At 45.4% G+C, this 27,017-nt stretch overlaps 6 protein-coding genes across 6 annotated transcripts; 2 read left to right on the forward strand and 4 right to left on the reverse strand.

The window, feature by feature from the left end:
• Positions 1–851: 851 nt before the first annotated feature.
• BKA67DRAFT_652076 (uncharacterized protein) lies at positions 852–2,852 on the forward strand (the record flags this gene model as incomplete). Its single annotated transcript, XM_046106098.1, has 1 exon — positions 852–2,852. Exon 1 carries the CDS (start codon positions 1,011–1,013, stop codon positions 2,850–2,852), a length of 1,842 nt encoding a protein of 613 aa, XP_045950890.1. The 5' UTR covers positions 852–1,010.
• Positions 2,853–4,561: 1,709 nt separating this feature from the next.
• On the reverse strand, positions 4,562–5,069 carry BKA67DRAFT_145219 (uncharacterized protein). Its single transcript, XM_046095080.1, has one exon. The coding sequence runs from the start codon at positions 4,902–4,904 to the stop codon at positions 4,599–4,601; it is 306 nt and encodes a 101-aa protein (XP_045950891.1). The 5' UTR covers positions 4,905–5,069; the 3' UTR covers positions 4,562–4,598.
• Positions 5,070–11,234: 6,165 nt separating this feature from the next.
• BKA67DRAFT_588981 (uncharacterized protein) lies at positions 11,235–13,399 on the reverse strand. The gene is made up of 7 exons (XM_046104412.1): positions 13,343–13,399; positions 13,026–13,229; positions 12,786–12,975; positions 12,625–12,729; positions 12,187–12,575; positions 12,049–12,116; positions 11,235–12,000 (listed from the first exon to the last, which is right to left on the reverse strand). The coding sequence occupies exons 3-7, from the start codon at positions 12,933–12,935 to the stop codon at positions 11,624–11,626; spliced, it is 1,089 nt and encodes a 362-aa protein (XP_045950892.1). The 5' UTR covers positions 12,936–12,975; positions 13,026–13,229; positions 13,343–13,399; the 3' UTR covers positions 11,235–11,623.
• Positions 13,400–17,881: 4,482 nt separating this feature from the next.
• On the reverse strand, positions 17,882–18,841 carry BKA67DRAFT_596404 (putative mannan endo-1,4-beta-mannosidase A precursor; the record flags this gene model as incomplete). The annotated part of the gene is made up of 1 exon (XM_046105297.1): positions 17,882–18,841. The coding sequence occupies one exon, from the start codon at positions 18,839–18,841 to the stop codon at positions 17,882–17,884; it is 960 nt and encodes a 319-aa protein (XP_045950893.1).
• A 1,461-nt stretch (positions 18,842–20,302) lies between these two features.
• BKA67DRAFT_588983 (uncharacterized protein) lies at positions 20,303–21,105 on the forward strand. The gene is made up of 2 exons (XM_046104413.1): positions 20,303–20,911; positions 20,983–21,105. Exon 1 carries the CDS (start codon positions 20,593–20,595, stop codon positions 20,830–20,832), a length of 240 nt encoding a protein of 79 aa, XP_045950894.1. The 5' UTR covers positions 20,303–20,592; the 3' UTR covers positions 20,833–20,911; positions 20,983–21,105.
• A 3,188-nt stretch (positions 21,106–24,293) lies between these two features.
• BKA67DRAFT_588986 (uncharacterized protein) lies at positions 24,294–25,325 on the reverse strand. The gene is made up of 2 exons (XM_046104414.1): positions 25,121–25,325; positions 24,294–25,067 (listed from the first exon to the last, which is right to left on the reverse strand). Exons 1-2 carry the CDS (start codon positions 25,186–25,188, stop codon positions 24,485–24,487), a joined length of 651 nt encoding a protein of 216 aa, XP_045950895.1. The 5' UTR covers positions 25,189–25,325; the 3' UTR covers positions 24,294–24,484.
• Positions 25,326–27,017: the final 1,692 nt, after the last annotated feature.

The raw sequence follows: 27,017 nt of genomic DNA on the forward strand, positions 1-27,017 counted from the left end.
ATAAACTCCTACCAGGTGGTTGATTTACATGTCTCATTCAAACTCGCCTCACTTCTTTTTCACCAACATTTAAGTATATACCCTCCGCGAGAACTTTCCATGGATACCTGGCAATGAATGTGGCAAACATGAATAACGCATACTTTTCTCGTTATAAAGTGACTACAATATCGGCGCTAGAATCCTTCACGAAACAACTTTATCTTTTTTTTTGTGCGCGACTTAAATCTTTAATATTATTATAATCGATTTTTTTCATTGTTGGATAACCGTCCACGATGTGCTTCTATGTGTGCTGTACAGATTTGGATTATGTAGAGTTTCAGTATTCCTAAATGATATAGTTATATTAGTGCCGTTATAATTCGACATGTCTTTTAATTGATTAGTAATAACACCGACCCACCTTGCTTGTCTTCTTGTTACTCGTCGCCTAACATTAACAAGCTTACGAGGATGGTCTCTCATTTCATGTTATCGCTGGCTAGGTATTTGTTCAATCATGCTAAACTGCCATGTTAAATAGTATAACTCTGTGATGAACAATCAATTTAACAGCTGAAGCTCTACGGTCCTTGCTCACGGTCATTCTGAACTTCAGCATTCCTATAATATAAATTTCCGTGGTTGCAACAGCATCCTCCATAAATATCAATATAATCATTTAAAATCGGGGTAATCTTATCTTTATATAAAAGTAATAATTATTCTCTTACTTGCTCAAAGCCTAAGTTTATCTTCCCAGCTTATCTTATCTCATTTCACATGACCTCATTAGCCTAGCTCCCTCTATCTAAACGTATCAGCGACATAATTGGTGGGGTCTCTGTCACTAAATTTGCCCTTCCGGAAGAAAATTACGAAACGATTTAGCTGAGCCAGGTCATCAAATCACGTGAGGCAACAACCTGAGCACTAAATACACATATATGCGATAACCACCTTGTTCGCATCGCCAACTTCGGCTCACGCAGATTCGAGACCTCATTAGCAACCAACTGTTATTATTCATGGAAGATGCAGTCCGTCCGAGCGAGGCGGCCTTCAAGGCGATGTATGAGAGAGGATATCGCACATGGACTGCACTTTGGGAGAGCGCAGTAGCAGACAGAGACCTCCCACAGACTCCCCTTACCAGCCTTTTTTCATCATTTCCCAACCACCCATACTTTCCAGATGGCCTTGCGGTCAACAAATCTTTTTCAAACACGATCACGGCAAGAGGCAAAACCACTTGGATAACTACCCAAGGGGCATGCGACCTCTCAACATTTGAAGAAGATGTTGTTATCCAGGTGGCTTCAAGCTACGTGACGCCAATTAGCTTCGTTTCCAATCCACATGTGGCAATGAAGCTTGCGACTTGTTTCGGTAGCACGAGCAATCATGTGGCTGTCCTTATGCTTGCATGGGCATACATACTTTCGGCAAGATGGGCTGAGCTTATTCCTGGAGCACGCGCGCCTGATTATAGCAACCACGGAGATTGGCTTAATGCCAGCAATGGATTGAGAGGGTTAGCCAATGGCAACAACTCTATCGTGGTAGATATAGGGGACGTGGATGAAGATGCTGCTCGGTGGTGGACCGCCGTTCTATCAGCAAGTGGTTGGGATGCATCAATCCGAAGTAACACCGGTTTTTTCCTCTACGCACCTTGGTCCGTTAGAATCGAGCTAGGGTCGACTTTCCTCGTTTCTGCCAACGTTAAGCCTGATTCACACGTCACCCATCGTTGTCCTGCATCGTTCAGCACTGCCATTCATTATCTTTCGGAGTATTGCTCTCTCCATGATGTCGCCGACCAAAGCCAAGAAGCACTTGCAGCTGCTTTGCTCATTCCAGTAGCGAAACTGGACAATAGAAGAATCGAACTACCTATCCCGCAACTATCGCACAAGTCAAAAACTCGACAAGAGAGAAATCAAGCCACTCTAGCTTGGAATGGGGAACCCGGCCAGTTAGATCGACTGTTAACGCTTAGCTGCAATTCGAGAGGGGTGAAAGCCCTATTAAACAGCATCTTCTTCGAGCCAGACGTGGCTTGTAATGACTGCGGGGCTTGGTTACAGGGCTCATTCGCGTTCCTCGACTCCGAGGAGGCTAGCGATATGTATCTCCGCTTGAATACATTCATAAAGAGAGACCCGGGCCTTGGATTTCTCTGGATCGGTGCCTTTATCACGGGTGCTGAAGCGAGCTGTCTCCGAGATGCTCGGATAGGCTGGTGGAAAGTTGATCTTAGCGCTGCTGCCTGGACTGGGACGCATGTGTCTTTTATTCAAGACCTTATTCCAAAAATATCTACGGTCACCCATCAGATCTCACGAGCCGACGAATGCCGACTAATGTACCTTTCTCACGAACAAGACCATACACTGCCACCACTGTTTCCTTTTGCACCATTCGGCTTTACTGCTTTGGAAGACACGGACCTGGACGTTCGTCGACACGCTAGATGCTCAGCAGTTCATGGCCTAGGATGCTATACTTTTACCTGGGATCGCGATGATTGCAGGACGGTTGTGCAAGGAGGAAACGATATGCTTAAGACGACCATTCGTTTGAAGACCGGGCAACCACCTGGTTGGAACACTACCGCTTCCGTTAATTATGAAAATCTTGATCTCGAAGATGAAGTATCGGAGATGGTCACCAGAAATGTTTTCACTTGGCTCCGAGGCGCTGACGGATTTCCCGTGGCAGAGAGAGCTATTCGTGAGCACGAATGGATTGAAAATTTGGAATCGGACGATGACAGCCTAATAGAGGGGGATATTCGATCTACATATGGAGGGAATCTTGGTGGGTGGTTATTAGGGCTGTCAGTTAAGAGACCGGATTCAATCTAATAATATTTAAGAAAACATCGTGAGGCACAAGTATCGTAGACTTGATCTCGATGGTATATTTGACAGCCTAGACGACTAGATGCCGACCAACATACATTATCAGACGTCTACGGAAGAACACAGGTCTCAATCATCGTTACGTATGCATCGCAAAAGAACAGCCAACTAATCTACCAGATGGTCGATAGCCTCGTCGTGGCAGTAACAATCGCACTATCATGTCGATCCTAGCGTGCCAATACAGTCGAACTAGTCGTTACCAGGCAGTAGTTGTTTAAAGAAGCTATCACAGCCTATTTAACGGATTCGACGCCATTAAGAAGTGGTATTACAAGTCCATTTGCAATCAGCCTGTCGTACCAGTCCTGGCGCTGCAGCAGGTTAATTGGCAGCTCTGCCCGGTAAATACCCTGATCGCTTCACGCAGCCATAGATTGTGTTTGCCCAACGGAAGCCCTACTAAGGTGAGATTCGATTGGAAGTGATCATCCTGCCATGGCTATTGAAAGAACGCTCAGTTTCAGACGTAGACGACGCAGTTGTGAAGTTATCTGAGGCCGTGAAGGATAAGCGGGGGAAGCGCTGGGCACCCTGATCACGCCAACAGGCCAAGGGGTTGTTGCGATAAATGGTGCTGTGATAATCCAATAAATCCAGAAGCGGGCTGACATAATCTTGTGGCCAGCCGGATCATCGGTTGAAGACGCTTGCCAATCGAACATCGACATACTGAAGAGTGACTACATATCTGATTAAAAGAGAACCACAGGTAACTAAAACGAAACTCACAGCATCGAAAGATGGAGGAAAAAATAGTATTGTCACGAAGGCGAGAGTTTTCATGGCAGCACTATCGAGGCCTGAGGCGTTTGCGACTTGAAGGTTAAGATCGTTTGCAGCTTGAGCCGTCAAGTTATATGGCTTTCATCGACATTTACTTTGGCATAGTGCACTACCTTTGGAAAAGGAAACCCGAGACATACCACATTTAGCTATAATTCAAGCCTGGATTTGATTGCTCTACTGTATCCAGTTGCCGATATTGCCCTACGCAAAAAGTGTTCGACAATGGACTCTGCTTCCTTCATGGTCGGGAAGGGAATACGAGCCCCCTTATAATGTTTACTCAGCTCGCGGTTGACTTACTGAATGAATTCGCCAAAGCGCTAATCCCATTCTTGGACTTGAATGAGTGTGATTGTATCAGTCTATGTACTATCGACATCGGTAGTAATCCGGAGCCGACGTTCCTCGTCGGCTAAAGTTATCTTTAATGTCTCTGGAATTGCAAGCTCAGTGTGAGCAAGGCGGCCGGACTTCGTGACGCTAAGCTCCTTCTCAATGCGTGTCACACTAGGCGATAATGTTTGCCATGTAAATTCGTTCGAACGAGAAAGATGTTCCTGGAGAAGAAGCGTTGACAAGAGGAGTGGGTGTTTCCATACTGGAATGAACGACTGCAAGAAACTATATATTTTCTCTGTATATAGCGCCACTGGTTCTCCAGTTACACGATTCCGATTATTGCCAATATTCCAGCCATGGAGGCATGCTAGTGTATTTCCCGAAATGAAGGAATGCGTTAGTGCTAACCCGCAGTTGCCCAATTGGTACATTTGTGGAAGTTTAATAACAACGGCTTTAATGAGCTTGCTAGAATCTCAAACTTGACCATATTGGCTGGGATGTGTGTCCATCTACAGATCAAGGCCAGTATCTGAGATCCGCTTTCTAGTCGGTTGTAATTCAAGTTATAGAGCTCCAGCCCCGTATTGCTAAAATCAAGGGCAGGGTAGCCTTTGGAAAGTCAAAGACTCTTTCTAATTCGAGGAAACACGCTTGACTCACAGGAAATCCAAGTTTTGGCCATGCCGTTCTTTCGCACATCAACAGACGGATACGCGTCACGTTACTCTCATTGATGTCGGTTGACGCATTGTGTTGCAGAGCGAACTGGCCCGTTCGATCAATCCAATCTTTCAGTTTACCATGAGCTAATGTGCCACGGCGACAACAGGGTAAGTTATCTCTTCGCCTGCATTCGTCGAACATGGCTGTTGTGTTTTTTGGAGACTCAAACTTGAATGATCCTTAACTCCGTCGATTGTACAATCGGCCTCGATGTACCCTAGCCCATGGATCCTAGTGACTCTCTTGCAGGATCCGTGCACGCTCGTGTTCAAACATATCTCGTGTTGCTCACATGAGTAGTGAAAAGCATTTATATCTCCAAGCTATGACTCATCCAGACAAAGTCTGTGTGGGGTTGTGAACAATCGCCATAGCAGCATTGCAGTGCTGACCCCGCTTGCCTATTTGATAAGGCTGTCCCAGCGCTGATGGCGGACCTCGAGATAAAACCACTGCGTTGGACCAATAGTTTATCGGTACACATGTCTGAACACATTGCATTTGTAAGCCCATGGGTTGGTTTGACGAAGTACAGATGCTATAAGACGGATTGAACTAAAATGTACCAAAGATGTTCGCCCCGAGGAAGTTGTGAGTTTTTCGAAGTCGTCTTCGCAATAAAGGTTTATCGCGAATAGCTTGAATGAGTTTCTTTGTGTAAGTCGTAAGCCGCGATCTTTAAAAGGATTGTAGCAAGATTCCTCGACGTAAGCAATTGATGCAGGTCGACGGTTCATCAATAAACGGTAACCCCGCATCTCGTGACCGCCGATGCCTACCACAGAAAGGTGTATATGCAGAGACAAGTTCAGCCTTATCGATGGCTGGTTATCTCGAAAGGCATCGATCGAGGTGCTGCGGAATGGCAGCGGCCAACGCGTGGTTCCAACACTCCTATATTTACCTTCAGGACCTTCTGAACTCACATCAATGTATTCGAGCTACTTCTTGAGAAAGGTGCCGACTGGACGGTCGCAAATAATAATGGATGGACGCCGTTAAATAGTGCTTCAAACAACGGACACGTGGAAGTGGTCCGGCTGCTCCTCAAGCAGGGCGCGGACTGGACGACCGCAAACCTCCTTACCCAAATCGGCTCCTGAACACAGAACGCATTGCATTCGATTGCGAAAAGTACTGCATGATAGTATCGAAATGTGGGATCTACTGAATGTCAAATCCGAAAAAAAAAAAAAGAAGAGGCATAAAAACCCCTATAACTCGCATCATTCGGACAAATCGCTGGGTACAGCCAATCGTATGTGCAATGTCTTTATTTAATACATTTCTTGCTTTCGATCATTCCTTGAGCTAACATGTGCTGGGATTCTGCCAGATTAGGCACCACCTGGGCTGGGCTGGACAGCAATGCGATGGATTGATCAAGTAGCGATTGCGTTGTTTGTGCGAAAGAAACCTAAGAGATAGCGCTGCGTCAAAGCCCCAATCCTTATTTTCGACCCGCTTAACTACTACCACAATGGCCATCATTCCCCGTTATCAAGACATAGTTTGCTTCAGTCATCGAGACAATCCGGTTCTTTTGGGCATTCTTCCAATCACAAGCACAGCCGAAGTCAAGCTCGATGCACACGCAGACCAGTCCTATCGAAACTAGCGAACACCATGTTTCGTGCATTGCTCGTCAAACCCTAAGCTTTAACGACTACACTTGTGAATCTCTACTGCTTAGTATACTTTAAAGGTCTATCTTTATAGTCTTTTCTTTACGGCTAGCATATCTTGCTAACATGAACCCAGCCTTTATATTATTTGTGGTTTTGTAACCCGATAATATAATCGTTACATTCCTTACACTCTTTTCCCTATTAGGGCGAAACTTACTTATAACGCTTTCGCCACTACACTTCTCTCATGTTATATTTACTTTTACGGCCATTATAAATCCACCACTATTTATCGTCCCAGTAATTATTAATCTAATAAATTAATAATATTATTCTTAATTATTCTAAGGTATTTCCTGTTACGAACGAGGTCTACAGGTAGGCCGCAGGGCCCCACATAAGTACAGCTGGCAGAGTGCCAGACGGCTGGCCTCTGACAAGACAAGGTCACGTGAGGATCACGGGATCACCTAGCCTTGGCGTGAGCCCATGGTGATCTATGCAGGGGATCACACATAGATAAAGGGGATCACTGGTGAGCCAACAGTGATCCAAGGTGATCCAACCAACATCAGTGAAGGAATGAATGGATATAATAAGGATCGGATTTCCTACTCTACATAGACAGTCATTACTTCAGTGATCAATCTAAGCATCTATCTTACCCATAGGTGAAGCTCACGCTTTGACGACTACACTTGTGAATCTCTTTGCTCAGTATATTCTGAAGGTCTATCTCTATAGTCTTCTCATGCGGCTAGCATACCCTGTTAGCATAAACCCCCCTTGCATTATATTATTTGTGGTTGTGCAACCCAATAGTATAATCGTCACATTTCCCTTAGTATATATTAAGAGATATCCTCGATATCTTTAAACGCTTTCTTTAAACAAGCTTATAAACACATTTACTTATACTCTCTTTACTCTACCTCCGAGTATTACTTCGAATTAAGTGCTTCCGACTAATTAACGTTACATAATATACATATAACGTAGTTCACAAGCGAGCTGGCCACCCAAGGAAGCTGGCCACGCTAATTAGCATAATACGCAATTTAACTGAATTTCGCAACCACAACGCCGTAAATTAATTAAAACTACTCTGAATACTCTTGCCCAGATGATTCTATTTCAATCTGACAGGTTCTTGCGTTATGCCCGGGCTTCCCGCACACTCCACAGCGTCGTTGGCGCGCCGGTCCCCGACCCGAACCATTACCGTTTTCACGTATTTCTTGTTGTACTTGCTGTGTAACGTCTTTTTGGTCCTATAAATCTTCTACATCTTGTATATTAAGTAATCCTCTAAGCCGAATACGTGTTTTTTTAGCCCTACGTCGCTTACTAATAACCGTATTTGCCTCTCGTAGTTCAGTCACCTCGGCTTGGAGGAGGGCCATCCGGTGTATAATCCCATGCGCTCCTTTCGCGAATTGGTCGATGGCTTCGTAAATTGAGGTTGGAGAGCTATTTTGATGGTTGGCGATCCGAGATTTAATAAATTCAGATTGTGAAGTAGCCTCGATTAGGTTGTTCGGTATCCTCGAAGCCTAAGGTCGGGTTTCTCGCGTAAGGGGCCGAGAGGACGTTAGCGTTTGTAATTTCACATCCAGCTTCGATATCACTACTTCCGGGCTTAGAGGGATAAGTCCAGCTCCCTCGAAGCCTGCGCGGATATTGCTTTCGGTTATACTCTTCTCGAATGCTTCGCAAAACGCCGGGAGGAAGTCCTCTTTCGTAATATGGGAAATCCGGGCTCGGATAAGACGTTCAATTTGCGCGCCGTACGCTTTCTTAAGAGGTATAAAACATGCCACATTTAATGGCTAAAGGATATGGGATGAATGGGCAGGCATATAGAGTATAAGAATGTTATTCTCTTTATAATACTGTTCGAAAGCATCCGAATGGTGGCTCTCGTGGCCGTTAAGGATTAAAAGCCGGTATACACCTGATTTCCGGCTTTTTGTATACGCGTCAAAGTGTTTTAGCCAATTTGTAGTTAGTTCATTAGTAGTCCAACCATTCAGGCTAACAGCGACCTTCCAATTCTTCGGCATTAAGCTGTTTTCGTACTAAGATAAGAGGTGGTATTTGCCTTTAACGATGATATACGGCGGGACCGTCTAGCCTTGCGAATTGACGCCTTAGATAGCCGTAGCCCATTCCCGATTACCAGGCTGGGCTAGCTTAGGTTTGCCTTTCCTTTCGGAGCTAGTAACGACCATCGATAGGGTGATTTGTCCCATTATAAACCCGGTCTCATCGAAGTTGTAAATATCCGTATTTACAACCCCGTATTTCGCGATTATGTTACGTACGAGGTCGAACCAACCTTGGATAAGTTCTGGATCTTCGTATAAAGCCCTAGAATAGTCGTACTTGCGACTAAATACCGTTTTAAGTTATGGTTATCGCTTGACGAAGTTAGAGGCCCAGTTCTTCCCGACGCGTGACGCGTCGCGGTCGCGTAGTAATCGATTCGCCATATCTTCCACAACGCTTAACCGGGGAGGGAATGCTTAGGAATCTAGCTCAATTATCCTTTTAATAATCGTATCCTCTTCTAGTTTTGTAAGAATTTGATTTTTAGGTCGGGTATCGCGTCGAGGTTGAATACCGCGTATTCGCGTTATAAGCGTTGAACGAGGGACTGTATATATCGTTACGACGCGCCGTACGCTTAATGTTGGATCTTTTTTAATAGCCTGAATGGCAAGGATTAATTGAGCTTCTTTATTAATTAAAGTCATTTGGAAGTAGTGATGAAAATGGAGGTAAAAGGTTAAATTGTATGTTGTGCTAATTAGCGTGGCCAGCTTCCTTAGGTGGCCAGCTCGCTTGTGAACTACGTTAACCTAATAACAAATATTTATAATATATAATCCATATGTTGGAATATATTATTCGCGGTCTCGTACGACGGTTGACTACGTAGTATAGGTAGTCACCGGCGTGCTGGCAGTAAGCCACTACAGCCATAATGTGGCTATCGGCAGCCAACAGCCGTACGGGTGAACTGTAACGACCTAGCCTAGGTGCCAGCCTAGCGCTTAAGCAGCGCACGGAGTACGTCCGTGCGTAGTCAGTGTAAAACCCCCCCTTCGTGACTAGCGATGGAGACATGTTACTTACCGGCTCCTTAAGAATAAGTCTCTGAATATAACTACTACCCGAAGGAGCTTATCACCTGGTGACTCTACTGTAATTGTTACATGAACCCTAAACCCCTATCTATAGACCACGTACGAGGGGAAGAATCCCTTCTTCTCCTTCGTACGAAAGCGCTGAATAGATCTATTTGTCGCCTACACCGTACGGAAAGAATTAAATGGAGAAGCCATTTAACACCATAAATAATTAACTAAAAGTGGGTTTAATTTTATTATAAAGGAATAAACGGTAAATGTCTTTAAAATAAATAACAAGGATCGTTTAATTAACGTTAACTAAGTAATAATAATATATATAGTTTTTACGTCGCTTAAACTCCATTTACTATTAAGAAGATATTGAAGTAGTGAGTGTTGGCTGTACCAATACTACAAGGGAGCCAAGTGGGTCGTACGACCTTCGTCGTGGTTGTCCGGGGTCTGATTAGTATAAGGTCGAAGGGATGGAACTTGTAAATAGTCGAAAAGGGCATGCTTCTTCACACTTTTGATTTCGGTAGCATGGTCAGTTTATGCAGCAGTGCATTCGGAAGACGACGAGAATGGCTCGTCGTCACTAATTAACATTATCTTGGTCATTAAGTTCATTCTTTCCATTCATTCATAAGTGATTAGTCCGCGAGTGAACCAGCGAGTTCGTCGTGAGGCTTATAACCCAAGGGACAAGACAGTGGTCCTGGTTCAATATAATATTATCTTATAGTAAAATGACGGTAGCGTGATATTAACTCGTATATAAAAACGTGTGGGTATCGAGATAACTCAAGCGTTCCTAAAGTTAAAGTCGTAAGCAAGAACTAGGAGGCATAAAGAAGAAAAAGAAATAACTCTACATAAACTATTAACCTATGTAGATCACGGGCTGGATGGATTATTCGACAAAAGAGCACAAATCTTATCACGATTTCCGAATTGGTTAATTGGTTTACCACGTGATATAAATCCATATAAATCCATTCACGATGAATCCACCCATCTTACTGGCAATTCGGTGGATTCAGTGCAGTCGGTTAAATATTTTGATAACGATCCTAGTCGGACTGAGCTTTACTCAACCATCCAGTTAAGTAGGGCCTAGGAAACGCTCAATGGGTATAAGATAGTCAGCCAATCTATGATCACGTACTTAATTCGAGTACTACTCTTCCGAGATCTACATTGCTTGATCCTAAATTCTCTAGCGGGTAGATCAAGCCTCTTGGAGGGCCCCGACCGAGCGTCTTAGAAGAGCTAGACCAAGCCTTGCAGACGCCTCAGACACTAGCTGAACTCTCCTCGAATCTAATATTAGCTAACAGCGTCGCGACGTAGCGCTAAGGATTATAGTTTGATCCTGCAGCGCGCGTTCCTAGATATGGACCCCCCTTTATATATTAGGTCCGGTAGTTAGATGTATTCCTGTCTTTAGATATCCTTTAGTTGGATACGTGTTGGATCCTAAAGTTTAATAAATATGTCTTTAAATCATTCAAAGCATATTCGTAGTAGCTACTCAGAGATCGACAGCAAGCTCGCCGCGTCGACACCTCTAGCTCAAGAAGTCTTCAATTAGTCATTTCGCGACGAGAAGGAGTTAGCCGCACGAATTCTGTTATCGACTACCTCTAGCCTGGAACCACCCATTGATCATAAAGGGGGAAGGGTGCCTGAGACATCTTTAGGCCAATGTGCTTCTGAATCGGAGTCCAGCGATAGTGACTTTAACGTCGGAGAAAACACAGAAACCTTTACGGCCGATACGCAGTTGCCAACAGAGCCTTACATCGAACTAAGCCCCCTAATATCTTTTATATCCGACAAAGGAGAGCTCCAACACATTCTCCACCACTTGTTGAGCCTTAATATTATAAATAAAAAGAGTCGATGTCGGACTGTTTCTTGCTACATACAACTCGCCTTACGTAGAATTGACACTGATTTCGGGATTGGTCATTTGCTACTAGAATATTGTCCGTACCGCCACTATTACCATCACCTTCGTTCTAGCGCCAATTGAAGAGATATTGCTCATATCGGCCTAACTGAACGTAACCTCCGTCTTTTTGTCGAGTGATGTTCAAAGTCTGACCACATCAGCTATGTCACTCGATAACGAAACCTCTACTGTCTTCGTAATACCGGCCAACTCGATAGACTCCACACTTGTCTGGGGTCGTAGATGTTTGAAAGATGGAGGAGCAGGCTCCTTCGGACCAGCAACGGTTGTGGTGGTAACTCTATCGCTCGGCCGCAAGCCAGACATCGAATGCTCGTCCGTTTTCACGTAGCCATGGGAAGTGGTCCAGGGCGAGCTTTTACTCAGTTGGTATGTTCGCGACAGTCTAAGCTTGCCCAAGACAAGCTGCAGCACAGGTCTGAGGGTTGCTATCGAGGTTGCGATGATACCAATACCCGGCTCAACTGTGCTCCAAATTGCAAAGTTTGTTGTGGTCCCTGACGGAGTGTTAATGTATGTAGCACATGCGCGACGAATCGACCCACATAAGAAATCTCGCCCATTAAGCATATCAGGAATGTAGAACATTCGAACTATCGTCGCAGTACTTCCACTAAGAATATCGGTTAGTCTAGCTAGTCCATGATACCCATCATATCAGGATTTAGTTTTAGTAGACTCACATGGAAGCAAACCCAAGGATAAACATGACAATGATCCTCAACTTTTTCTTCATGTTCAGCGACCACACAATAAACATTGGCAATATACCAAAAGCCCAGTCTGCAAGGCAATTGATAACCGACGCGACATATGTAGCGATTGCAACTGGGTTATTTGCCAAGCATTTTCCGGGAGTGCCGGGCGCCTCTGCCCAGAATGTGCTTATGGGTTGACATTGAAACAAAACAATGAATAGATATGAGGTTCCAAATACAACACTCCCAGCCATGAGAATACGAAGAAACCAGGTGTGAAATTGGACAACGGAAAGGCGAAGCAGGAAGACACCTACGGCGAGCTTGATGAATGTGGCAGTAAGGACGTAAAAGATCTCACAGATAAACCAGAACTGTCAACGTATTAACAACCAATTCACTCTCACACTAGTCGGCACCTACATTCAAAGCCTTGCTGTTATTCTCCGGAGTAAGATCAGCTCTGTGCCTGCCAGTACCATAATACCATCCCCCTAGCTGGCTTGAGAGATATGTGGTAAAGAGGGCCTTCATATACCAGCAATTAGACATCATCATATCCTCTCTGGATCGTAGCGACTTACCTGCGTGACCATTAGCAACCAGTCGTCGAGGCCGAAGGATTTGGTCATAACTGCTCGTACGTAGACCCGAAGCGGAACCATGATCCATGTGAGAACAAGGAAGGCCACCGCAACGGCGAATACGCCCGCACTTCGATCATTGTCACTCATGGCGCCGTCGTTGCACGTTGAGAAGACACCACGTATCTATCTTTGCCAGTAAGAGGATGGGCGAAGGCGACCTCCAACGGGGGAACTAACTGGCTTAACTAATAATATTACGGGACAGGTGCTTTTCCTGCGCCGGAGCTAATATCCAACCATGCGGGGCGAGGTTCATCAAAGCCCACTCCCGTTGGGCAATCTCGCGGGGACGATCCGATACCAATCGTCCCGCTGAAACTCATGAAACTTAGTACTGCAAAGCGTACAACTGCGACTAGGCTGGCAAGTTCGCAGGTGAGTCTGGAGGATAAAGTCAGGTCGTCCGCTAAACACAGAGTGTAATGGAATAGAAAGGGATTTGGACGTAGATCTGCCCCTGCGCATCGGATAAGGATTTCATGGTTCATGCATACCATCTCGTACGGCCGTGCTACCGCTGATATCTACGAATTACCCAAAACCAACCTGCGAAGTCACTGTGAAATTACTTTAGTATAATAGAGATGTCCACAGTTTAATTGGCCTTATTCTCACGCTAGACCCCGCGTTGGGAACGTCCATCCGGGGACCTAATTTGAAGAAATTGCCACCACAACGGATCGAGACACTAAACTAGAGCGGATAAAATTGGAGACAATCAAAACGTAGTGGGCCATGGCTGTGAACCATTTACCACCAATGGTTGTGGCAGATCACTTTTATTTGTGAGGATGCACGCAGCTGTGTTGCCATTCTGACACTATCTAAGGCTAGTGCTATGCACGACATTAGGAGAAATCCTCTGCCAATTCGCGGCAGTCTGATAGTTTGCAGCTACAGTGGATCTCATTTCTCGGGCTGAAAACCGTCTTGCTAGCTTGTTGCCATTCAGATTACCCTGGTAAGTATAAGCGAGCCTAAATAGTAGGTTGACAAGACCAATAAGCTAGTACCATGCCTCGTGTTTCAAGAATATGAAACCCTTCTCATTCCAAGCAGAGGCTTTAACCAGTGGGATTCCTACAGTCAACTGTTAGCGAGGATACAGGTACCCACAGTCCCGGCGATCAAATTTGGCTACTAATGTATCGTGACAAAGTTAATGCAGGCGTACGCAACTCCGGTCAAATAGGGCTTGGCCCAGCTAAATGAGTTCAGTGGCGATACCGGATCGAGGTTCCTGGCTTAGCAAGGTGATTGGCGACGCATAGCCCTATCAATTTCCAGGCCCCATCGTGGAGTATGACGATAAGCGACGAAGTCTGATGAAAAGTGACAAACCCAACAACTGCCAACCAGGAGTTATATTCATTCATTCGGCAATATTTTAGTACGGCATTGTTCTCTTTTCTGGAATATTGACCCAGGGTCTGTAGTACCAATTTATCATACTTCACGACTGCACTTCGCCGTATCGGAGAGTTTGTACCCTTGGTGGAGAGCCTTGTAAGATCATAACCTGTTGGCCCAAGCAAGGATATGAATAGAGGTTGATACCCGAAATTGGACGCACCTGAATTGATTGGATGGAATCTTCCCGGCTTGCACGTGCAAGTCGTTCGGTCTCACGGATCTTGGCGACCCGAGGAGATGGAGGCGACATCGATATCGGCATTGGATTGTATGCTCCTTTCCTTTCTACTAAAAAATGAAATCAAAGTCAGAGAATTTATAGGATAAGCGGTATGATTGAAGCAACCGTCGTGCTCCACGGGGGGGTGGAACACCCCTAAAAAGTAACGATCGTCAACGTCGTCCTTTTGAAGTACAAATCACGGCGTCGAGCGAGTCATGTTCAAGTTTTATCAGGCACCATACTAGCGTCCAATTTCGGGAATATCAGTAAACGTACTAAGCTGTTACTAACCCATCAGAGCCTGAGCTGCAAAGCTGTCACTCATGTTGGCGATAGACCTCGTGGAACGTTCTTTGTAGCTATTACTAGAACACTATCGAGAGACCCGCCGACACTAGCGAAGATGAGCGGGACCATTTCGTTTACGGTCATAGGAGAACACTACCTCTGCTTAAGAAGTTCTGTTAACTGTTAATAGTATAATTAGCTTTATGACTTGGAAATAAGCCTGATTTGGAAATGAATCAGATTAGGGTTGCTAACACGCTCGCCGCTTAGAAGAATTTACTTCGTGCCATCATTAAGGCCAAAACTGAGCTGGGAGAAAGAAGTGACTTCGTTATCAGGCCTAAATATAGGACAGCGAACCATATGATATCCGTCTTTGGAGATTAAAAAAAAAAAGCTTTATCCCTTGAGCCATTTCTGGAATCTTGTTTACCATGTGAGTTATATTGCAACACCAAGCAAGGTATACTCTACCAAGCTTTATCACTTTAAAACCCGTCGATCCAGGAAATTCGTATCTGCTTGCATTGTCCAGTAACTAGCCCAGTTCTTCCGTCTCGATCTAATTCAGGTACCCACCTTAAACAACTGGGGGCCAGGTTGGAACCAAGTCACAACCAGGGATAAACAACCATGCATCCGTTAAACTTCAAATGAGCCATCTCCCCTGACCTCATGTCATGTCAACCCAGTGCTCTATCGCCTGAACGATACCATTGCCTACGTATTACTGTTTACTCAACCACTCTTCCACATATTTAAAGGGATGCCTATGATTCGATTATCAGCCTCAGATTGAACGGGAGATGACACTGTTGTTCAGGTTGGCCAACCCTCACTTGACTGTAGCAGTCCCCAACACAGCTGTTTGGGTTGGAGACAGAGCAAGATTATACTAAATTCATTCACTGTTGGATTTGATTATCCGGTGGTGAAGCGTCACCGGCGGCAGTGGAGGAGGAGCAGGTGACGCAATTATCAGCGTCTAAGATGTCACCAAGGTTAGAGCGTGCAAAGAAGGTCATCGAGCTGCAATTTAGTCACGAAATCTTACTTAAACACCAGGAGCATCGTCTTGTTAATCAAAAACTGGCAAAATGCCAGGTCGCTTTGAAGCAACTGCGCCGATGTCACTCGATCTCATACCTCGTTAACGTCCCAACACCAGAACGAATGTTAAATTTCACTAATGGGCAAAGGCCGGCGCTCCAAGCGAAGATGGGGTTGTTCAAGCACCCTAGTGGGCGCCAGCCTTTGGTGTTGTCGATGGCTCATTCCTGATCCTAAGTTTGACGGTATGCCGGCACCGACTCTAGTGCAACTTAAAAATATGCGATCCTGGAATTCCGTTGATGCTCGTTCAGGCAGGAACAGTACCAACGAGGCAGGAGTCCCTCGGAACAAGGGCCGAAGAAATCGTGGATTAGCTTGCCAGAAACTTCAAGCGCTGCGAGCGTGCCTTGTCTTCCTCAGCATATCGCGGATCTGCATTGCAACCTCTGAGAGATTCTCCAATCAAGTAGGCAAGCACATCAATTTCGATCGAAAGCGTCAGTTGCATATCTGGATCCGACCCGTAATAAAGGTGTACATAGTCAAACCGAAGCTATTATGACAATTGATTCCTACATGCTCCGATGAAAACAATTTCTCCGTAAAGTAGAATATCAGTTCTCCGCTTCTAATATTGAAACAATGGCGATATATACCTTTCAAAGCTGATTTTACTTTGAATTATGGGAAGGCCATAGCGAGTGATGTTGAAAGAGCCAGTTTTGTTGGTTCTTTCGCATAAGAGGTGAGCTCTTTTTAGAATGTGAGTGACGGCGCTTCGAAGAGTTGATATTGATCTAGATGTACACCTCTGTGCGTGTGGAATGAAACAGCTTAATTACGGACCTACTTTGAGAATCCGTTTGGAAATGGAACGAGAGTCATTTTCAGCACGCCTCTGTTTTAACGGGAAACGCAGTGTTGGGACTGCCGCCAGCCTGCTAAGCCCCTTTTGGCGCTCTATTTAGCATAAGGTCTGCCATTTCTTGATCCCCAAACCTCTAGTCTTGGACATCGCCATGCCGAAAACCCTCATATATATATGCAATAAAATGGGCCCAGGACCATATAGTAACTAGTTATCCATCCTATGGGAGATCAACAGATAAAAAACGTCTCAAAAGGAAATCATCGTGTACTTCACTGACGAAGATATTGTTATATGTAGTTTAGGTCATATAAAGTACAGTGCATGATCACGACACGACACCCTCACATGAGATGTGCCCATATATGCACTACTCCAAGATCGAAACTGTTAGGACGAAAACGTTGGCTTGCGGAAAATGACACTGATATTGCTATCCTATACACTACATATGAGGTACAAGACAGGCAAGGAAGGTGAAAACCTAAAACAGTTCATGACACCGAAATGATCGCGGTGTGTTGTCAGTTAAAAGAATATTATCATTTTTAATCATGCTTGCGTCAGAAAATTATAAAAGAAAATGTTATTATACTCGAAAATATAATCCTACCGGTTTCCACTCCATTCTATGGCATTGGCTTTTCATAATGTTTGTTTGTCCCGTAACAAAACCCCAGATTGTGTTGATCCATAACTCACGAGAGGATTAGAAGTTGTGACCACATTCGCTCCGGCTTCCACAAATGTGGCAGAATAGATCTAATCATATGCTATATCCCGGCTGCATGACCTGGATGATGCGAGAGAGGATCTTTAGGCTAGTCTCATCCACTATGCATCCTTCTTGGACCAAGCGAGCTGGCTTGGTCAGAACCGGCCATTGCCGGACGGTTTAACTCCAATCTTGGCCCTGAGAATTCAGCCAAGCCATGACTGCGCCGAGTAATCTACCGAGACCAGATTCGCAGAGGATAGGAACCTTACCATCCGGACAAATCCCCTTATCGCTACTTGTGGCGACGGAGGAAAAAATGTTGAAGAGATAATGGTCTCACATGTTACAAGTATACAAACTATATACAGTACGGGAAAAGAGAATTGCAAATCAAACAGTTGGATTCTGCTCAAGCTATAATCAAGCTGTGCCACGCTGAAAGCACTACCTCTTCTCGCCTGAACATCGCGTTAAGTTGTGCTCTTCCAATTCCCAATCTGGGTAACCCCGTCGACAGTTGCAACATGAGTATTAGAATATACATCAAACAGAAATTGCTTCGAGTTCTGGCTCCCACCAGAAATGAAGTCGCCCGACCAAGTCATCCAGTAAGCCCAAGGAATATCCTGGCTGGCTTGCAGCTCTGGATCCGGAATAACCCCAACCTCAGCAAGAGCAAGTACGCGAGTCCCTCCTGTCAACTCGTACATTGTAGCCCACGCGGCGGCCTGCGGGTTGTGATCCCCCGCTGAAGCGTAAATGTCCACTGTTGCCACGTCACAGAACTCGTTTCCGGGATACCAGTCCGATTTATCGGTGTTGCACACCCACACCATGTTGTGCAGTCCATGATATGACGTCAACCGAGTATACAAAATTTTCCAAAGTTGCTTGAAGGACCCGGAGCCCTGGGCGCCCCACCAGAACCAGGCCCCGTCTGGTTCATGCAGCGGCCGGAAGAGGATCGGCACCCCGGCGTCCTGCAGCTTCTTGATCTGTATGGCTATGGCGTCAATATCGCGCAGAAGCAGCTTATAGTTGGTGCCACCGGTGCCCTCACTCAGCGCGCCAGCAAGATTGAAGAACGTCGCCTTGGTATAGAAGCCTGAGTACCAGGGCTGCCCGTCCTTACCGAGGTTGGTGGGAGCGATCCAGTGCCAGACAAAGGCGTTGATGGCCCCGGATTTATCGTTCTGGATCGCGGTGTCAACGTCGGTCCCGGTCGCGCCGTTGGCCACCGCGGACGGGGAGTAGTTGATGAAGTCATTGCCAAGGATGGCAGGGGTCTTGCCGATCTGAGATTTCACCCAGTTGAAGCTCGTGATATCTTGTTGGCCGGACAGGTAGTGCCAGCCGAATTGGTACTGGATGAACTTGAGAAGCGCCTTAGCTTGAGGGTTTGCGTTTGGGTCAATGTTGTTGTAGCTCATCCATACTCGTTTGTTCAGGTCTTTATTGAAAATCACTTTTGCGAAACAAGAACATCCCATCAGGACAATGGCGGCAAGATGGAGGAATCGCATCGTAATTGATTGCAACAGCTATTAAGATTATGGCTAGGAAACTTTGATTTTATTGTTGTAAATCTTTCGCTTTTTATTAATGCGTATTTTCCTCGAAAACGGGTGGCGGAAGTCTATGCTCCGTCCGAGCAGATGCGTTCCGGGGCAGCGTGGTGGATTGCCCGTCTTGGACGATTGGATTAACTATGCAGAAATAGCTCGGTGGTAGTGAGCTCATGGTTCGTTTATGAACCTCTTCCCAAGGGAGGATGCTTTGAGAATTGAGGGACCAAGGTTTGTACCACTAATTGATCGTTTTTCGTTTTCGATACTTTAAGTATACAGCATTGATAGTACCAAACCTGGGTTCTTCCTGATACCACCAAATAGATGGAGCTGGATGCTCCGGCTGGATGAAAGGATCGTTGATTTTACCCTCGTGGACGGCATCTTTTAATGCTAGTGACTGTACCGACTGCACTGCCCAGATAGTCTCGCAATTGTACGGCGTAGGCTATGCGTTTAACGTCTCCGACTATCTGCCGTTCTCCGTCTTTAAGGGTTGCAACCAGTTGACTTCGCAAAAAAGGAAAAGAAAAACTCCTCAAATCATCCTCAAAGGAAGATAAACTGACAAATCTAGGCGAAGGAAGGCTTACCCTTAGCAGATCGAAACAACAAGGCTACTGCTTACAAAACACTTTCGCACAACCTAAGGATTCTCGTATTCATACGTCCAACATCCCTTACGATTTCTCCGAGGCATCTCTCTCCAAAATTGGCCATTGGCGCTCAGTGACTAGATACTTGATCTCGTACGGCGATCTGCCATCATTCTCGCCGGGCCATCGTCTCTTCATCATCTAATATAACAAACATCCCCGCAGGAAAAAATCCGTCTTTAAGCTCTGCACAACACTCTCGTGGAGGGGTATATGCAGAGGATGAAAGAGCTTGTCCATAGTCAAAACACCATTATAAAGAATACCGCCCGGGCGCAAGCGATATTCAGCGTCGAGGTCGGCAACTGACTCGCTGACTCTCTGCAGCTGCGCTATTGTGCGAAACTTAGAGGAACTAATGTATGAGCGAGTCAGTCATAGTGTATTGTGTCTCGACACTGGCCAATGGATTAGTGTCGGTGGCTGGCGATGGCCGGATCAGGACTATCATCTGTTCCTGTAAAGGCTGAATTATATATGCCTAACGGACTAATAATATGAACTATGACTGAGCTAGACATTAAGTAATAATAGCGCCAAATAATTCATAGTCGTTTGTCTGTTCAGTTACACCAATGTCTATTGTTAGTTTGTACCTATGAATCCTAGGTTGGCTTGTTCACCAAATAAAAGCGTTACGACAAATTAGCAAGTCTTGGAGACGTTCCGACATACGACGCGATAATTAACAGCTCCTCCACCTAAGATAACGCTCCATTTTGACGTACTGGCTTAATTACGCACAGAATGGAATCTTTATATTGGGTTTGTGGAGGTGTAAGAACCGCTCTCTGGCTCGCTATGCTCGAAGTTCTTTCGCGCAGTATGCTCACGACATATGTATTGATGACCTCCTCAACCGTGACCCGATAAATTCCTTCCTCATAGATTATCGAGACTTGATTCCGTCCTCACGATAATCCGACCAGACCTAACATAAGCCCTCGTAGCCTCTCCATGCCATACTTAGTAAAGTACCTTGTGCTATTACCGTTTGCCGTCCTTTCAGGCGTTTCTAGCTATACGTACCAAAGCAACCCCAAGATCTTGACAGCATCAAAAGCGGGTATGTGTGAGTACACAAGGCATTATTATGTGTATGCGTACTGTGTGGATCCTGGGGCACTTTCTTTCCCATGTCGGTGGACGGCAGGCGCAAAGACTCCTGTACGAAAAGCCCTCGTGAACGATATATAATCATACTTGGCTATTGCCCACTTTGTATCTGAGCTGGCGGGCGCTCAGAAGAGATCGGGAACCACTATGTCCATAAATCCTCTGGGGAGCTCAGTAGAGTGCTTTGTAGAGAGTGTCTTACAATCACCCGTGCAGAAACAGGATCCTTACCGGCTGTGAGTGCGTGACCTTAGATGAAGAATTATGTCAATTGTAGAAACTAATGGTGTTACTAGAGAGGTCTAGCTGTCTGAATTTCTTTCAGTATTCTGATTTTTTAAGCGCCAGAGTGCCTTTTTCCTGTAGGGATCATGACACTGGGGCCATTTCAACCCCGGCTTAAACCCAGCTGAAAGGCGCCACGGCCAAAATTAAGTGAATTGTTAAACTCGTGTTAGTGCAAGCCGCGTCTCGAGGCGTAATATTAGAGTTGGGACACTAAGTCTGTGGGCCCTGCATCGATCCATGGCTGAAGATTATGGGGCCACCATATCATTGCTGCTGTACGCTTTTGAATCGTTGGGGTTCACTATAAGAACTATTAATTTGTCGCGGTTGGGCCAAGGTTGAAATAAAAAGCTGAGAGTAAAAGCCCTAAGTTATAGTACACAACCTCCCGGATCACGTGTTTGGACACTGACTAAACCTCCTCGGGCGCATATATATATATATATCTCGCGAGCATGATTAGTCGCAACCGCAGAGAATATCCTGCCACCATTCTAATAATGGCATCAAGGAACTAGGACGCTTTGGTGCTAAGCTACCCGCAGCTACACCACAACCATTGTATATCTAGGGATCCTTGCTTCCAAAAGTGCAAAGGGGATGAGGACATGCCGGATCGGCCGAGAAGATTGACTCCTGACACGATTAACCACCAAGTCAGGTGTTTAAACCCCCAATGCTCGCCGCCGATACGAGAAGGAAGGGCCGCTAGGATTATGAAGTCGGCGGTCATGAAGCATCTCGAAGGACACCATTGAATACACTATTTACAGAAGGGCCCGTCTGTTGGTAGATGAATACAACCCCGCCGTTCCTATCGTGCAACGTATTATTAAGACTGCTAGAGGGGATGGTTCATCTTGCGTTCGATGGATGGACTTCTCGTTGAAACCAGTCCTTCCTTGGCGTTGACGCATAGTTCCTCGATAAGAAATGGAAATAGTGACAGATTCTCCTAGGCATGCAGCCCACGCACACCGGTAACGATATTGCTGATGAGTTTTATCAGCTGGCTGAGACATTCGGAGTCACGCAATCGTAAGATATCTGTCCGGCCGATAAAGAGTAAAGAGCCGACATCAATCGCCTAGGATAGGATACTGTACCCTAGATAAAGCCTCCAGCAATAACAAGTGTATGGCAGCCCTCGGCGAACTGCTTGAATTCGATCCAACTGAGCGCCGATTGAAGTGTGCTCCACAAACGATCAACCTCTGTACTCAGGCTTGATGTACGGGAAAGGCAACGTAAACGTAGACCCAGCGGTAAATGTGACAACCTCGGCGTGTGCCTAAACCGAAGTAGTCAGCTTGTAGTCGAATGGTACCATGCCCAGGCACAAGTCGGCTGTCGCGTGCTTATCTGTTGAACGTGTCTACGAGGTGGGAATCAGACGAAGCAATGCTAGCGTGTGCTATTGAAGAAGAGCCGATCATCACGCGGCTAATGTCGAATCTCGAAGCTCGATAGTTAGATGCTGGTGCTGTTCCCCACAAGAAGCCCAAGGTCTTGGAATTTAAATCCACGGCATAATCGCGAGGATGCTCCAAAAGATCCTTTACCCTTTCAAAATAGCCTCGAAGCAGCTTCAGGGCGATGGCGTTATCGTAATTAGTTCACGGTCAACGTCCGGCGGCTTCTGGGAATACTTCCCTGTTTTCGAGAACCTCCTGGATCATCGAGAGAATTATAAACCCAGATATCAAGAAGGCGGACTGCGCAAGATCGAAAAGAGTCACGTGAAATTGATCTAGGAGTGATGAATTTAATCAAATGAGGGAACTTGCAGTGCCTAGGGAAATTCCATGGCTGACCGCCAGATTTAGCTAATCTGATTGTCAAAAACGTTGTACGATCAGCTAAGGATCTTTGTGAATACCTTCAGATCAGCGACTGGTTGTACTGCGTAGGTCTAAGATGGGTACATAGAGGTTAGCGCTAGAACTGGACTGTCCGTGCTCAAAGACAAGAGAGAAGAGACAGAGAGAGGAAGCCGATTTTGATTTTCTTTGTATCAAAACGGTGCTATTATAAAATGAGATCAGTTCTGGCTTCGCTCTTTCTTATCATTACAATAACGTTCTCTGCTTTAGCATATGTAGCTAATACTACCAAAAGCTTTACTATACCTAAAGGTGCCTTAAATAACAAGAAGAACTATAATGTAATAAAAGTAGAGGAAGTCTATCCCAAGAATGATTAAGACAATACCTAGGATTATAGTAAGAACATAAATAAGAGAAATAATAGTGAGGAAGACTATATTATAATAAACATAGCGACGGGGCTTTAACTATCCTAAAAGAGGCTTGGGATGACAATAAGCGTAATATAGACAAGTAAGATTAGACCGTAAGTGGTTATATAGTAGAATATAGCAAAATTAGATATAACGTTAGTCCGAATTTTGTCTTATAACTAAGATATTAAAGTTGGAAATCTAGCTATAAGACAAGAATGCGCGATACCAGGCTATAAACAGAATTACTAACACGACTACTAAGCTAAATATAGTTATAAACCTATATCTCCTCTACTACCTCTCTCCTTATATTATATAATTACAAGTCTTAAAGCGCTTTCTTTGGCTCATTAGAAACTTTAGCACGGCATTGAGGGCAAGTAAACTTCATCTATATTTTGTCTCCTTTTGCCATCTCCGCCTGAGCCTTCATCTAGTTATCGGTGCAGGGAACGCAGAACAATGACTTCAGGAAATTCAGCTAAAAAGAAAAAACAATCAAAAAGCTGTAGATCGACTTACCACAGGCTTTGAAAACAGTGAGCTCTACAGCAGACGCAGGACAGATTGGACACTCACTTTCATAATGGAGGCGACGCAACATTTGGTCTGGCCATTTCGAATTGTGATCTAAATTCTTGCAATGCATTCCAGATATATTTGTATCGACGCATCCTTCGCAAATTATCTGTGGTTATTAGCAAGATTCTGCGTGTAGTGACACCAATTTTACCGCCCCAGGTGTCGGCATGCCCTCCGATCTATCTGCTCCACACGAAGTCGTAGACGCTTGGGACCCCAATGCTCGATCAACGCTCTTCGATCGGTCCTTCATCGCCGTGTCGTATGCCTTGTATCCTTTCCTCGTCTTTCCTATTCATCTCCACCGTGCCTGACTGCCCCTACTGTGCTCGACTGCCCACGATGGACCAGGAGTGCCACGAGACAGGAGACGAAAGCAGAAAGCAGAATAGACAATGATGAGCAATTGTGTTATTTACTACTATATTTACTGGGCCTATGAGAAATACATGTGGAGCGCTCTCATATACAACGCCTGCTGGCCCATGAATGAATTCAAGTCGCATTGATAATAACTTTTCTACAGTGCTAAGAGTTTGCATATCCGTTGCATTTCATAGTCGACGTAGTCACGCTTACTGGTATCTGTTCTGCCAGATACGTTCCGGACAAAGATCCCACTTATAATGCCCTCTTCTCCTTATACGCCTCCAAGCCGGCAATCTTCTCATCTCTTGCATTACCCATTCTCTGAACACCTACACCCTTTCCGTACACAAGTTCTCCGCCAAGAGCAGCACTTAGCGCCAAACCGGGAAAGGTCAATGCAGATAACCAGATACTAGCCCGTCCTGGAATGCAACCCGGAACCTTCCACCTCGAGATTATGGCATACATGCTTACTCCGAACGCCACAGCGTTCAAGATACCGTGAGCTGCTCCTACATTGATGCTGCGGTTGATGATATCGTCTCCACTCCTGCCCGGGTTCGTGAGCTTTTTATCCTTATAGTTGAGTCCATCCTTCTTGTACAGCTCCCAGAACTCAGCCGACCCGCTTGTCATAGCCGGGATAGACGTAATCACTGCGACGACATGGCTGGCGTAGGCAAACTGGGCGATTCCAGGAAGGTACGGAGCCAGACGCGTCGCAAGCGTTATGGATTTGCTATAGTGGGACGCAAGGCCGTAGACCATGTCCAGAGAGTAGGCGGTGGTGAGAAATGTGAGAGGAAAGTGCACGATTGAGGGATGCACTGGATGACTGGAGGATGGAGATTAGTAAATGTTAGAGGCCTTTACTATGGAGGAACGCACCTATTGCGAATTGGCCATTGGAAATTGCCTAGCTCAACGGCGTTATAAATGTCGCTGACGATGCCCATATTGTCGACTAAACGTTGTAGGCTCTATACCTTGTTACGTGAAGTTTTATCGCCGCGATCGTGCTGTTGGAGTTGACTGGAAAAAAAGCGTCGGTTTCATAAAACGGTCGAAATGCCAAGGGTGCTGACGTGGTGGCTACAAATCAACGCGAGCTTATTGGCTGCAGGTACTCTGACAGCTCAAATACGTAGTTGACTCGATCGTGACGACAGAGAACCATCACCTCGGTGTCACACACTGTGAGCACGGCCCGTCGCACTCATGGAGCCAAGGATAAGCAGAGAATGATGTCCGAATATTACTGTTCAATTGTATGCTCAGCTTGCTGCAGAGCTTCAGCCTATACAGTCTGCATATGTTGGCATAGAAGCAGGCACAAGTCAATAGCAAGCTACTGTAGTGGCTAGCGCCAATATTAGCAGGTTCCCGTTGACATGTACTAGCATCTATGGGACTTTTGTTCAACATTATGCAAGTTATGTCCGGTCGCAAGCTGATCCTCCCAGATGCACATCTTCACAGATGCGACCAAAAGCCCTACCTCCCGATGCACGCTCAAACACGATCACTATAAATTAACAGATATTCCAATCTGTTCTTCCGCAGTTCGTTACTCAGTGAGCAAGCTGATAAGGTACCCCGCGTACACATTTATGTTTGAGGAGACGGTCTCTAAATCATGGAGGATGTCGTATATCTTTTCTCGGCTTCCGTCGGACGACCAAATAATTGCGGTAAGGATAGGAAGGGCACGTAGGTATAGGCAGTTACCCCTGGGAAGGTGTCTCTTTGGTCCCCTCTAGTCCCAGTATCTTTCAAGCATGCGATAACATGCGGAGCTCTATACAACGTAGACTGTGGAAAGGACTCTATTGGCCATTGATGTCGGCTGAATCAATCTCATATCTGCATTCGGAGATTTCATACGCATGCCGAAAGACCTCGTTTGGCAGACTGCTGCTGCCATGGCTAATTCCGACAATATTGTGATTTGGGCCAAGTATGGCGTCTAGGACTATGGACTTATCAAGTCAATGTATGTTGGCGTGCATGTAGGTTGAAATGTAGAGTTCATGGTATTAACGGAACGGTTGATATGGTTGCAGTATGGGATATTCAACTGACGACTGAAAGCCAGTATTCAGAGGTGGCGGGTTCTGAGACTAAGATGAAGCTGAGCATACCAAGAAGCTACGAAGACCCTCACGGTAGTGTTAAATACGGTTCAATAACACATTTTAGAAACGCCGCGTCATATGGCGCAGACATTGTTGTTAGTCAGTTGCCAAGGCGAGGTGGATTCTCTACTGTAGTGTTCGAGGGAATTTATAGTGCCTTGGCAGCGGAATGGTAGGATGGCATAGAGAGTGGCAGGTTCAGGACAAGGGCAGAGGCATTCAGCTAGCCGAAAACTCTTGAAGCCTCATGGCCAAGTACGAAAAAGCCCCAATAGCTCCAACTCTCCAGATCAGCGTGTCAAAAATTAAACTCATTCGGACTCCAAGGCGAATGGAATGCATTTCCTTCGCCAAAATTGCCAAGGCCCGTGCCACTTTTTCCATTTTTCCATACAAAAACGTTGATGCACGATAGTCTCGGCTTGCTAAAGATTAGGCATCATATCAACCGTGTTATGAACCTCATGTATTGCGAAATGCAATGGATTCTTTTGCTTCATCCCGTATGGGACGAATCAAAGCGCGGCTTATGAGCTTATAATGCTTTACATGGCACTTGTGGTTTTATGATTTATTTCTACAGTCCTGCTGTCTGGGTTATTGCTGTGTCGTCTCGCTAGATACAACGTCAATATAACTTTGTTGAAAGC

The sequence above is a fragment of the Truncatella angustata genome (assembly GCF_020726525.1).
Source record: "Truncatella angustata strain MPI-SDFR-AT-0073 chromosome Unknown BKA67scaffold_15, whole genome shotgun sequence".
Lineage (NCBI taxonomy): Eukaryota > Fungi > Ascomycota > Sordariomycetes > Amphisphaeriales > Sporocadaceae > Truncatella > Truncatella angustata.

Excerpts from the sequence above, each read along its gene's own strand:
- BKA67DRAFT_145219 (XM_046095080.1), bottom strand. The coding sequence starts at position 4,904 with ATGTTCGACGAATGCAGGCGAAGAGATAACTTACCCTGTTGTCGCCGT.
- BKA67DRAFT_588981 (XM_046104412.1), bottom strand. The coding sequence starts at position 12,935 with ATGAGTGACAATGATCGAAGTGCGGGCGTATTCGCCGTTGCGGTGGCC. Across the intron at positions 12,576-12,624 it reads ATAACAGCAAGGCTTTGAAT|TTCTGGTTTATCTGTGAGAT; the intron begins GTAGGTGCCGAC and ends ATACGTTGACAG. Across the intron at positions 12,001-12,048 it reads TAATGGGCGAGATTTCTTAT|GGACCACAACAAACTTTGCA; the intron begins GTGGGTCGATTC and ends ACACTCCGTCAG.
- BKA67DRAFT_588983 (XM_046104413.1), top strand. The coding sequence starts at position 20,593 with ATGCCATACTTAGTAAAGTACCTTGTGCTATTACCGTTTGCCGTCCTT.
- BKA67DRAFT_588986 (XM_046104414.1), bottom strand. The coding sequence starts at position 25,188 with ATGGGCATCGTCAGCGACATTTATAACGCCGTTGAGCTAGGCAATTTC. Across the intron at positions 25,068-25,120 it reads CAATGGCCAATTCGCAATAG|TCATCCAGTGCATCCCTCAA; the intron begins GTGCGTTCCTCC and ends TCCATCCTCCAG.